General features: G+C 39.0%; 1 protein-coding gene across 2 annotated transcripts in view; it reads right to left on the reverse strand.

Annotated features, from left to right (window-relative positions):
* The window catches only part of LOC131160059 (ABC transporter C family member 2), a 90,657-nt gene that overhangs the window by 52,624 nt on the left and 23,782 nt on the right, over positions 1–14,251 (reverse strand). For both annotated transcript variants that reach the window (XM_058115374.1, XM_058115373.1), the window contains exons 8-9: positions 7,855–7,879; positions 722–778 (exon numbers count right to left, since the gene is read on the reverse strand). In XM_058115374.1, coding sequence (XP_057971357.1) covers positions 722–778; positions 7,855–7,879 — 82 coding nt within the window. The remainder of the gene's footprint in view (positions 1–721; positions 779–7,854; positions 7,880–14,251) is intronic.

The raw sequence follows: 14,251 nt of genomic DNA on the forward strand, positions 1-14,251 counted from the left end.
ACTTTAGTAATAAACTTAAACAAACTCGAGACAAGACTAATAGGTCTAAAATCCTCCACTTTAATAGAATTAGACTTCTTTGGCACCAAGGCTGTAAAGCAGGAATTAATGATGTTGCTAAAGACACCATTTTCAAAGAACTCGCTAAAAACTTTCAACAAACCATCCCTTACTATTTCCCAACAAAGGAGGTTAAATTTGTTTTACCCTGTGTTTTGGGCCTCTTCTCTATTTTATCTATACCCACACTGTGTTCAGGCTAATAGTAAAAATTATCGAAATGATAGTTATGGATATGTTAGTATTAAACTATAACCAAAATGTTTAATAATATAAAAACTTTGGGGGCCATGGTTATCTCCAGATGCACACACCCCATCTGCCCCTGACAATAAATGCTCAGAATTCAGACAACGATTCCAAGAAAAATACCATTGATGGAAGGTACCACGGAGTAGAGTATCTAAGTGTGCATGTGTTGTCTAAATGTTAAGCAATCATGAAAATAATCTTCTGCAATGTAGCTGTATCAAACAAGCACAACCCAACTCAAATAAAAGGACGTAAAAGTAACAGTAATTGATGAAGATCATTAACAATTTTATTTCACAAATGAGATGATGTCTACAAAAATGCTAATAAAAAATAGAGATACCTAAAGAATCTTAGACTGAACAAAAAACCAAAAAGGGGTTGATCATTTATTTAAAGAGTAACTAACCTGTAAGAGATGGTTCAAAATAAGCGGCCCCACAAACTGGGACAGATCATTGCCAATCTACAAGTTGGTCAGAAAAAAGAACACATATGTCAAGAAATGATAAGTCGTATGCAGTAATTTAACCATGCAAATATTGACCATCCAAAATTAATTTGCACTGGAGAACTTCAAATCCCTCAGAAGAGCATGGTTCAGTACCCAAATAAACCCCACCTCCACCCCCCTCCCCCAAAATAATAAAAATAATAAAATTAAAAATAATAAAAAAATTTATTTATATTTTCCTACATGCCTAAAAGATATCCAAGACTGTTTGCAACCTCTCAGTGTCAGATTTAAGGAATCAAAAAGATTTCAATTTAGGGTTGTGAAAAAAAATGGTACTGCTAACAGCTTGAGACAGCCTTGAAGATGCACATTTTAGAGAAGAGGCTGATGGCATGTGCATGCATTGCACCTTTAGATAGGATGACCAAACTGGTGCACAATCCATGCTTGCATGCATGAACCATATGAGAACCTAAATAAAGTATCCAAGTCCCAAGGTACAAGCATCACACCTCCACTGTTGCCTCAAGCCTAAGCTTGCTCTCATGCACATAACCATAATTCATTATTAACTATAACTTATTCAACGATGGCTCCTCTGTGAGAACCTAAATAAAGTATCCCAAGTCCCAAGGTACAAGCAACACACCTCCACTGTTGCCTCATGCCTAAGCTTGCTCTCATGCACATAACCATAATTCATTATTAACACTTATTTAAACGATGGTTCCTCTATTTCTTTTTCTATTCTCATTGTTATCAAATTCATACAGGCATTACCCAACTACTCATTTTCACGGCTACTGCCATCATTCACTTTTAATTTAACTATTTTCAAATTACAAGACACTCAGCTACATATCAGATTACGTAATTCATAACTGCAAGTTGATGTAGATACAGAATCACATGTCCCAGTTAAGTTTCTCACCTAATAAGGTTCCTTTCCACAATCCTTAAAGAAAAATCCACAACTCAATAAAAAATGAATATTAGTTCTCTTGCTATAAAAACGAATCACACTAACAACACCACTTCCTCCTTCATATAATTGCTGTTTATCCTCACTTACAATCATGTCTTGTGAGCATTTTTTTACCACATTTTTTGTAAACAAAGAATTGTGTTGAAGATAGAAAGGCAAAGCACATCACAAGGACAAAAAGGTCTCCTCTAGAAGTACAAAAAGGTCTCCTCTAGAAGTAAAAGGAATACAACAAAAAGAAAGTAAAGAAAATAAGTACAGAACAACTCTAGTGAAGCAAAGCAATCCAATCATGCTGCAAATCTTCTACACATACATTCTTAAAAAAGCCATTTGCTTAGCACTAAACTGGTCCAAGAAACTCCACTGTGCAACATATCAAGTTATGAGAAGTCGCAGCACCCTTAAAAATTCTGGTTTTCTTCTCCAACCAAATACACCAAATGATAGCAAGAACATCAACATTGCCACAAAGCTTTCTTCGGTCACCCCCTCCCAAAACCTCTAGAAACCTTTAGCAAATACAAAAGAAGAAATTCCAAACAAAACATTTTTTTCTCATTTGACTATCATTATCAATTATGAAATTTAGACTTCATCCACAACTAAGCCCAATGTTCATATGCTTACTTTTTTGATGCTATAATTTCTTTCCTCAAAATTTATTGGAAAGAATTTGACTGCAAACATGTCCATCAAACCTCCTCGTTGTTACCAAAACTTAGGGGCTCATATGCTCTTATCTAGTCACCCCTTCTACCCTCACACACACACACACACAAATTGGAATTTAATGTTTCATATTGAGCTTTGGAGCCTTGGCACCACTACGTGATGCATTGAGAAATTGTAATGATTTCCAATCATGAGGCTCTTTGCTAATTTAATTCTCAATATAAACTTAGTCATAGAAAGTCAAAATGCATTTCAAATTTCCATTTACCAAAAAACACCAATCTTTTGAATCAAATAAGATAGCTGATGCAGTTAAGATAGAGTTTGTTGCAAGTAGCACCAATGTAGCATGCATAAGTCATGGAACTTGACGGGTTGAAAAACCAATATCTAGCTGATCCAATTTAAACCAGATGATGGAAAATTTGAAAGATGCAGCAGCAACACAATCTCATAGCTCTACAAGAGGATATCAGAGGGGCAATCTGAGGCTAGATAAGGTTAGGGTAGGGAAATTGTAATCATGCACAATAAGATATCGGTAAAGAATCACTAGGCAAAGGTGTCTTTATCTGTAGTAGGATGGAATGTCCAATGCCCGGCTTGGGTCTGGATTTATCTGGGAAATTTTATTTGTGAGAGAAGATTTGGGAGGTTCAAATACTTGGTGGTGACCTGACCTATGCGACTTCAAAAATATGTGCAAGTTAGTATGGGACCAAATGGCAAGAGGTATTTGATCTTTGTTCCAGGGGATTTGGAAGGGAATGGATGGAGCATTCTCATGGAAAGTTTACAGGATCTCACAGGGTGGAAGGCTTTGAATCTCTCAGATTTCTTTTTGTTGACAAACAAGGAAGTTTATTAGAGAGGAGTAGAGTTCAACAAGAAAAAAAAAACAAGGAAAACACAGAAACAACAACAGAATAATATATAAAGCAGAAGATCAGACATACTCCAAAAAAAACAGAAAATTACAGATAGAGAGAAAAAATATAAATCACATCAAGTAGCCTGACAGTCATGCTGGAATTCAGAGAAACAAATTCCCTTAAAACAACCAGCAGAAAAAGCACAAAGAGTTGCTGAAAAAATATTCTGGCCAAAGATTGATCTCTCAGATTTCATGATGAACCAAGACAAAGGAAGGAAGGATGCAGTGGTTCAAATTAAGAAGGTTCATCGCGAGAATGGATCAGGGCATTGTGTTTCGAATGCCAGAAAAAGTTGCCCCAATGGCCAATCAATTTTTCAGGGAATTCATGACACAGGTAAACTAGGGTTTCATGAATCAAAGGGCAAGGAAGAGGAGAAGAGGGGTGGTTGTGAATTCTGGCACTGGGCCTGGCTTTGACAGGGATGGAGCATATTGACTCGGCTGGTTAGAGATGACTCAGGCATAAAGTTGATGTTGCATTTGGGTTGTATCCCAAGTTTAACTTATAATGTCCCAAAAAATATAAACGTTGGTTCGGGGTCTTTGGGTTCAAGGAATATGGGCCACAATCAACAGTGAAGCCCAACAAAGGAGTCATTTCCCCAACAATACTGCTCAACATCTGGTCTGCCAAATAGCAGGAAGAGATGAAACCTTGATGAATCACACCAATGATCAGACTTGCATAGTTGCATCTATGTAAAGGTAAAAATTTCTCCACTACAAAGGCAATTCATTTAGTAAGGAATGTTCAGCAATCTGGGTTTGACTATTAGTAAGATCTTCTTTCTCTGTTTTCTGGATTCATGTAGCCAACCTCGCCTAGTGGGACTAAGGCTTGGTTTGTTGTTGTTTGTTGTTGTAAGGAATGTTCAGCATCATAGGGGCTCCTGTCATGTGTCTAAGGAAAAAACATAGTTGTGGTTGGAGAAGCACAAGAGTCAGCTCAGTCCAAAGAATTCTCAGAAATGGGTTATCACAGATTGTAGGCTGAGTTGTGCATAATCAGCTATTGAAAAAAACCAACCAAAAGTTCAGAAGCAGGGGTGACTAATCGGGCTCAAGAAGGGAAGAGTCAGCAAGTAACTTTGTCAAATCTTGTTGGTGGAGATATTGATGGAGAGAAACTGATGTAAATCAAAAGGCAACTATTAAGTTAGATAGGCTTGACTGGAGTCCCAATTCAAAAAACAATAGAATTTAATTTGAATTTATCATTGGTATTTTAGTTATTACTAGTATATGGGCTATATTTTCATTATAATATTAGGATTTTAGTGTAAGGTTTAGTTGTAATTTTCTTATTCCATATTTTCCAATAATATAATAGGGTTAAACAGGCCTGAAATTAATGAATTAAATTGAGCATGTCTTTTTCCCTATCCCTCTTTTCCTTCTTCCCCTTCCCTCCTCCACAGCAGACGCCATCAATTGGTATCCAAGCATCCTGTTCCTCCATCTCTTCTCACCATTGTTCTTGAACCCCTCTCTCTGTTCCCCCCGTTCTTCCCCCTCCCCTCCCTCAGGTTCTCTTTTCCATCTGTCCTGATTAACAGCAAAGTCGTGTTTATCTTAACAAGAAAAAGTAAATTAAACAAAAAAATTTTTAAGTTGTGTACTTGGTTTACCACAGCCTTAGCCAGACACCGCTGCACATCACGTGATCACCACTGTTTTTGACAACCCAACACAAAGCCCCAGTTCTTCATTGTTTATCTTCAATCCTTCCAGGTCACTGATTCACCACTATCCAGAACCACCTCAACACCACCAAACTCCCACCTAGCCATAGATCTCTGCCAACAGTCTCTTCATCATGTCCTTGCCTCGTCATCTCACCATCTACCATTGACCTGAACTATCAAAGCAAGCAGTTGCCCCTTCAGCCTCCATTCAATTTTGACCATTAACCTCCAATGTTCTTACCTTCATTGCAGTGCTAGTCAACTTACTAGTGCCCAGGCCAATCCTCCCCTAATCATCATTGCAAAACTGAAGAGCCCAACTGCCCTCTTTATCTTTTTTCCCTTGTTCATTAGAAGAGGAAAGAACTTTCTCTTACAATATTTTTGAGGCCCAGATCAATCCATCCCTTCAACCCAGTCCAGATGGGATCTGGCTCAAACTACGAAACCAGATCCAGTCCAGTACAAACCAGTCCATCCTGCTTCAACCAAATTTTCAGTACTTTCTTACTATTTCTTTTCTTTTTCATTTGAACTCTCTTTTCTACACAGAGAGAGAGAGAGAGAGAGAGAGAGAAAGAGGGAGTGTATATAGCAATAAATTATTTCAAAAATGGAATCTTCAAATATCTCAATGAGTTTGCTTCCATAGGAATAAATATGAGATTTTAAGACAGATTTTATCTGACACAATGTTGGATTGATTTAACATCCTTGAGTGCTGTGTACGGAGCTCTCTCTCTCTCTCCCTTTCAGCACAATGTCATATTCTCTGGTCTGATCTGCATATGAAGGAAACAACGCTTCAATAAGAACAAAAACAGCTTGATTATTGTGACTTTCATTATTGCCTCAAGCACCAACCACTGTCAATGATCGTCTTGTCTGCCTTCACTGAACATCACAATCCGACATTAATAATCAAGCTTTACTATCAAAGGATAATCATATCAAGAAGGACATTAATGAAGCCAATGATAACATAATTTATATGCTAAATTTTCCAGAAGATGGTGATGATGCGGAAGAACAATGAATTGCAGATTTTGCTGAAGCAATAGTCGAAAGTGCTGCGATTGAACGTGAACAGAATATCTGCATTCCATTTATTGAGCTTGACTTCTCACAGATGTTCCTGTTGCCACCAACACAATAAGCTTGCTTGTTTCATTCTTGTTGCAACAAGGACATGCTTTGTGGTCTCAGCTAAGCATCCAACAGTTGCTGTGTTTTTCATATTTTTGCACCACAAATCTTGTGGCAAATTTGTTCCAGCGGGGGAGAAAATTGATGTAGGATAGATAGAAAGCAACTAATTTGGTCAGATAGGCTTGCTACTTTAGCCCAATTAGCCTTTAATTCGTACTAAGGATTTTAATGTAAAGGTTTAGTTTATTTTTTTATTCCATATTTTCCTACTAATAATCATAGATGTAATAGATTTTAGACAGGCTTGAAATTAATAAATTGAATTGAGTGTGTGCTTTTCCCTATCCCTCTCATATCTTCTTCCCCTTTCCTCTTTTCTCCACAGCAAGACTCCATCAGAAACTGTCTCTGTTAGAAGTGGTGACTAGTAAGTTCTGAGACAGGTAGAATTAGCAGTGCCATTATCGAATCAGGGAGGTCATCAACACAGGCACCAACAGAAGAATAAATGTGGTTCTCTTGGTCGTAGAAGTCAAGTGACTAGTATGAAAGAGGCTATCAGACCTAGGGCAACGCGACTAGGGGCTGAACTGCATCAACATTTTTGAAGAACAAAGGAGGCATCCAGAAGGCAATAAAGGAAGATTCTTAAAAGAAATGGAGAAAGAAGTTTTTGGCTGGTGAATATTACATGGGAAACAGATAATGTTTCTGGAGAAAACAAAGCTACTGGCAGGGAAGAGGAGAGGGTTAACTGGGGGGATTAATTGAGTGAAGATAGTGAGTATGATAGGAACTTTGGTTGTCATAATGATAGATGAAATTTTTGCTCAAAATACGGCTCCAATTCATCATTTCACTGCTTCTCATGTTTCAGAGAGCCCAACAGTACATTTGCAAGGGATTCTCTTATTATTGATGCACCTTGGACATTGTCAGCAGACAGGTAAGTATGTGGCAGGACTGATCTCCAAACGCAACGTCAAACGATAAGGTTAATAAGGGCCAAGATCAATTGGATCAGATTGGTTTAGGTTTACCAGATCTCAGAAACAAGTAGAAGAAAGGCTGTCAAAGAGTTTTGGATAATCTTAAGAGTGCTATTAATAATGATGGAAAGGATGAAGAATGGGTTTTTAAATGAGTTGTTTTAATAAGTTCTATCAAAAACTAAACAAGAAGGTTATTTTAGTTAGTGCTGTTTCCCTTTCCTTTTGTTAATTTAGAGGATTACTTGTCATCCTTTAGTTGGTATTTCTTCTTTCTCTCCTAATAAATTTTTTAAATCAGGAAAAAAAAAAAAAAAGAATATCTCAATGCTCATCAAAATGTAAAACTTCTATTAAGAGTTGAAACTTAAATTAAGGAAAACATAGTTTCACACTTTCACCAAGGAAATGCAAGGAATCAATTCAACCATACAAGACATGTTACACTATTTAGAAGTCAATTATTTTATTTTTCATGAAACAGACCTAGGCAACAATAGCTAAATAGTAAGAAAAATGAACATACCCTACAAGGATTCTTCAGCATGTCATTATGCTAGCCATAAAATCACATACTTAAAAATTGTTGTTCCTTTCCCTTGACAAGATATGATTATAAACCTAAAAAATACCCCAAATGTAAAATGAAAGAATGAACTTGTTACCTTCCAGAAGCCTCCCCACCAAAACCTACAAAAAGCAAGGAATGAAAATGAATGAGAAGTAATCATAGACATAGCACATAGGATACACATGTTAATATTAACAAGAATATCATATGGAATATAGTTACCAAAAAAAAAAATAATGCCCTAGTAATCCCCAAATTGGTAGAAACATCTCGAAACACAGTACATTATGATCTGGAATTCCAACAGTCTGAAATTTTAATTTAGTATTTTGGTATTTCCCATTGGCATATTTTTATAGTAAGTAGAAGATTGCCACATTGTAGTTTTCTTTTCAATCATTATTGATATCCATCACCATAGAAAATCTATTTTTCAAATAAGAAAAATTCAGTCATTAGAAAGAAACTAGAATACAAGCTTTAGAGGAAAAGACATCCTCCAGTAAACAGCTAATAAAAACCTACAAAAGTTCTGCTCCCCAGTCCCTCTGGAGGTCAGAAAACAACAAAAAAGGCATCCCCAGACCACAAGGTCCCCTCTTTGTCAGGGTAGGGGAATGTCGCAGTGTACACAGCCTTAACCCTGCTTTTATGCAGAGAGGCTGTTTCCTTGGACTCAAACTCATGATCAAGCAGTCACAAAGGAGCAACCTTACCGTTTATCCAAGGCCCACCCTCTTTGGAGGTTGGACAATGAAATATGCAATTATGCAAGCCACGTTACACATTTATCACCATATATTCTACAGAAGTATACCCTACCCACACAGCATTTGGGAGTGTCATTGTTTTTATATGGAAAAAATATATTTCATTAATAGGAAGAGAATTTACAGGAGGGAGAATGAGACGTCTCCCAAAAAAGGCCTGGAACAATCCAGGAAAAAAAAAAAAGCAACCAACAAATACCAAAAAGACTCCTCCAATCTCTAATGTAACTTGTCGAAACTAATTCCTTTGGAAAAACACAAATCAGCACACCACAGTGAGGCCAAATACTGAATTTTATCCCAAACCAGCACCCAATTTAATTTTTTCCCATTGAATATCCTTGCATTACGCTCATAACCCCCATAAAACTGCAAGTATTCCACACTTCCAAAGGAGTGAAGGACTGCCTTATCCTTTCTCCTACCAAAGCCTATGAACGAAATAGCTAACAATTCACCAACCAAAGAAGGGTAAACCCAGCTCTCTCCAGAAATACCAAAAAGCATATTCCAAATCCTACAAAAAAATTCAGTGCAAAAGAAGATGAGAAGCTGTCTCATAATTTTTGAAAAAGAGCACACATACATCAGGAGAGAGAGTGTAACGGTCTTGGACCCAACTCTAGTAAAGTATTGTCTTCTTTGGCCCATTGACCTCACAGGTTTGTCCTATAACAGGCATCACACATAGTTGAAATCCAAACCATCCTTATAAGCCCAAGATCTCCCTAGTACACATCCGATGTGGGACCGTGACAGGCTCTCCCGTTCAATATCTAACCCTAGTCAGAGTGGCTTACACCTCTGTGTAAGATCCACCCACATGATAGTACCCCCAAGGTAGCTATGATACCAAATGTAACAGTCTTGGACCCAACTCTAGTGAAGTATTGTCTGCTTTGGCCCACTAACCTCACATGTTTGTCCTATTAAAGGCGCCCCACATAGTTGGAGTCCAAACCATCCTTATAAGCCCAAGATCTCCCTAGTACACACCCGATGTGGGACCGTGACAAAGAGCCTTCAAAGGTCTCCTAATTTGCAGCAAGTTATTAGTATTAATTTTATTGAGCACAACCAACCATATGAAAGACTTAATTTTTGGAGGAGCCTTAGCTTTCTAGATTAAATGATAGAGAGGGAGAGAAGAATTGGAGTCAAGAATGCAAAAAAAAAGATATACAAGAAAACACTCCAGACTGATCCAAAGACCAAGACCGAACATCCCTCCTTGAAGAAAGATTACCCCCATTCAATAGAGAAAAAAAAAAAAAGACAGCTCCACCAACTCCCTATCATTAAGAGATCTCCTAAAATAGAGATTCCAATCAACTAATGGGCTACTCAAATCCCCAACAAAGAAAGATATCTTTCTATTTTGCTCAAAGCTTAGTCAAAAAATGAGGGAATCAAGTGGATAAGGATGCATTACCCAGCCAAGGGTCTTTCCAGAAACGGATCCGATAGCCCTACCACACCCCAAGTTTAGTGTGAGGGACAAAAGAAGGGTAAATCTGAGAAATTGACCTCCACGGACTACCCAAAGAACATCTTAAACTAACATTGGTATCCCACCCATTCTCAATGAACTCGAACTTATTTCTTATACTCTATGCCAAAGGGACGATTCTTCTATAGGTAAGCACCAGAGCCATTTAGTAGAAAAAGTGGTGTTTATAGACACCAACTTCACTAGACCCAACCCTCCCTCCTTTTTTGACCTACAAACCTCACCCCCGCTAACTAAGTTGTCCCTGTGATCACCCCCCCCCCCCCCCCAACCCCACCAAACCACAAAAAGTTTCTCATGATCCTCTCAAGCTTGCAAGCAATCCCCACTAGAATCCTAAACACAAATAGGATATAAAAAGGAATGCTAGAAAGACAAATCCTAGATCAAGGTTATTCTACTCTCTAAAGAGAAAAGAGCCCCCTTCCAACCATTTAACCTCTTAGTCATCCTTTCCACTACCATATTGCAAAAATCCACTACTCTAGGATTACCCACCAAGAGAACCCCTAAGTAGGTTATAGGCCAATCAAGAATGTCACACCCCACTTTAGTGGCCCTTTCCCTCATTCGCTCCACAGACACATTCAAAGTTGCTAATCCACTCTTCCCCATATTAATTTTAAGGCACAACACCCTCTCAAAATTTTGAAAAATACCCCAAATTCTCCTAAAGGAAGGGCTATGATCATCAAGGAAGAAACTAGTATCGCCAGCAAACTAAAGATGAGAAACCACCACCCCCTCTCCATACTCCAAGACCTTTAACCAACCCACTCTCCATAGCCCTATCCACCATTCTGCTTTACACATCAGTTGCAAGAACAAATAAAAAAGGGGTTAAAGGGTCACTTTGTCTAATGCCCCTGGAAGCTCTAAACCAAGATTTCAGATCACCATTACAATCACCAAGAACCACACATTAGACAAGCAGCCCCTAATCCACAGATGTCAACACTCACCAAAACCCTTTCTCTCAAGGACTTTATCCAAAAAGCTCATTTCACTCTATCATAGGCTTTCTCAAAATCTAGTTTAAAGACAAAACCCCTCTTCTTATTCCTACAAACATCCTCCACCACCTCATTGACCACAAGTATAGCATCCACTATTTGCCTCCCCCCCACAAATGCACTCTAGGTAGTTGAAATGCTCTCAACAAGCACCTCACTCATCCTATTAGCTAAGACTTTGATGATATTTTTGTATACACAAGAAACAAGGCTAATTGATCTAAAATCCTCAACCTTAATAGATTTAGACTTCTTAGGCATCAAAGCAATAAATGAGGAATTGATGTTTTTTCTCAAAATCCCATTCCCAAAGAATTCAGTAAGAATTTTCAGCAAATTGTCCTTAACAACCCCCCAACAATCTTGGAAAAAATCTATGTTAAATCCATCTGGGTATGGGGACTTATCCCTATCCATACCAAAAACCACCCCCTTCACTTCCTCCTCTTCAAAGGGTCTCTCTAACCAACATTTCATGATCAACAGAAATAGGATTCCAATCAAACACCTCTAACATCAGCCTACAATATTCCTTCTCCAAATACAAGTTCTAAAAGATTTTAGCAATGGTGGAGGCAATCTAACCTTGATCACTAGTGACTACCCCTTCCCCCCACATCTAACTCCCTAATCAAATTTTTACTCCTCCAGCCATTAGCTAACCTACGAAAGAAAGAAGAATTATAGTCACTTTTTTAATCCATTTGAATTTAGTCTTCTGCATCCAACTCCTCAATTTTTGAAAAATCACCTCTTCCAACTCATTCTTCAAAGAAACTCTTCTAGTCTCCTCGCTATTCGATAGAATAGAATCCTATCCTTCCTATCCAATAAAGCCAACCCTCCCAAGAGTCTAGATTTTCTAATTCTAACATCGCCAAAGGCCTCCTAATTCCAAAATTTTAGCTTCTTCCTCAGGCATTTCATGAATCTAAAACCTTCCCATCCCCTTTCCATATCCTCCCCCCAAGACTCCCTAACCAAAGGCTTGAAAGTCACATGGTCTAGCCACATGCCACCCTACTAGATTCCAACAAGATAGGCAAATTATCAGATGTGGTCCTAGGGAGAGTACGTTGAGTGAGATTTAGAAACTCATACTCCCATTTCCTACAAAATAGGAATCTATCCAACCTACTAGCAGTTGCTCTAGCGCCCACCACCCCCCCCCCCCCCCCCCCCCAAAAAAAAAAAAACAGACTAGGTAAAGAAGCATTACCCAAGGGGAGGTCTCTCAAACCACAGTCCCTAATTAACGAGTCAAAGTTCTGCATACTTGAAGAAACCCTACAGTCCCTACCCTACCCTTCCCTTCCCTTTCTTCTCTATAAGAAATCTAACCACATTAAAGCTAAAGCCCCCTCTCATTATCTACCTAGGAGCGCAGAATCCACAAACAGAGTTAAATTCATCCCAAAAAAACACTACTAATAGTTGGTCTAGAAGGCCCATACACTAACGAAACCCAAAACAAATGCCTCCCTCTCACTTCAAACAACACTAAAAGGGTAAAAAAAAAACCCTTTAATGTGTCCGCTCTAGATACATTCCGCGAATCCCACATGATGAGATACCACTAGAGGCACCACACGAGGGTAGATATTCCCAATCCCTACAAGAACCACCCCAGCTACTCCTGATTATCCCCCCTTCCTCAGCCTATGGCTTCCCATTTGGTTTCCTAGATGAGGACAATGTCCAAGGAGTCCTTGACCAACACTTAATCAAAATCCTTTTCCTAGTCCCCCCTAGCCCTCTAATATTCCAACTAACAATCTTTATAACTTAACACGCTAACCCCCCCCCCCCTTTCCCCTATTCTTTACCTCCCTCATAGTTAATAGAAGAAACAACATTTTTTTAGGCTTTTCTAGACTTTTTTTCCTCTCACATATCCTAGGGCTTAAACCCACCCTCACCAGATTTCCAACATGGTCTAGAAGTTCCAAACCTAAGTGCCCTATAAGTTTTTGTGGGTCTAGGTTGTCTCTCTCACCGCTCACAAAGCCCTGCAGCCCTCCCTTCCATTGGAAACCTCCCTACGGCATAAAGTATCTGACTAAAGAAAGAGCTGCAAAGGAAGAGGGAGGAATAACTAACTTAACCACAGAAGAAATATTGAGCCCAAGGCTGGGATTAGAAAACAAAGGCCCCTCATTATTTAAAGCTAACAAATGACCAGAATGATGATTAATAAAATTTTACTTGCTTGTGCGTTCTTAGGATCCAGCTGAAAACAATCTCTCTCCGATTTTTGTGGGGTCTTAACTATACTTTTACTGTTTAGGATCTCCTCCCCCTCAATCTCTGTTGTTTTCAGCAAAAATATGGTTTAATCCCTCCTCTTCTGCGGCTTTGAGATCTGCTCTCATCTGATCGACCAATAGTTCCTTCTCAGACTCAGCTATGCTGCTGATCACTTCTTCCAAGTCATAGTACAGCTCTTCTTCTTCATTATCCTCCCTTGTAACTGATAACAAAGGAGAAAACTGATTGCTGGTTTTCACTTGCTCCCTGCTGATCATGGGGGTCACTGCTTCACTGCAAATGGTCTCTGGACCTTCCCCTTCCCTAGAAACTACTGCACTCTACAGACCTGGCGGCCTGGCACAATCTACTCTACCCCCTCCCACTTCTTCTGCAGGTATAGGTTGCTGCATCTCTTAGACTAAAATCTTCCTGCCATTCCCTGTAAGTACAATAGTTTTGTCTTTGATAACCCATGCCAACTTTGATATCTTATTCCCAAATGTTTTGGAGCTCAAAGTGTCCAGCCCAACCTTATCACATCATTTCTTCCTCCCAAAGGACCTCCCAATAAATTAGAAGCTTCCCCTATGACCTAACCAGTTTCTTGTATGGTGCTGCCGTGCTGGGATATCTATTAGGCCAGACACTCCCCCCTCCCTTTGGCTGCGGATGAAAGCTATTTCTGGATCAGACCTAGCTGCTGAAACTCCACTGTAACGTCAGCGACTGCAACACACTCTTACTTAACCTCCTCTGTCCTGTCGTTAGAAGAGCCACAGTCTGAGCATCTCCAATTGCCTTAGTATGCTATGGAGACCTTGTCCATGGGCTATGAGAATTCCAACTAAGCAGTAAGGCCCTTCACCCATTTTTCTGATCACCCTCAGGAATACAAACGTCAAGGAGGCACTTACTGTCCTTCTCCATGCAAACAAACCTGCCTCTGAC

Source organism: Malania oleifera, chromosome 7, assembly GCF_029873635.1.
Source record: "Malania oleifera isolate guangnan ecotype guangnan chromosome 7, ASM2987363v1, whole genome shotgun sequence".
Taxonomy (NCBI): Eukaryota; Viridiplantae; Streptophyta; class Magnoliopsida; order Santalales; family Ximeniaceae; genus Malania; species Malania oleifera.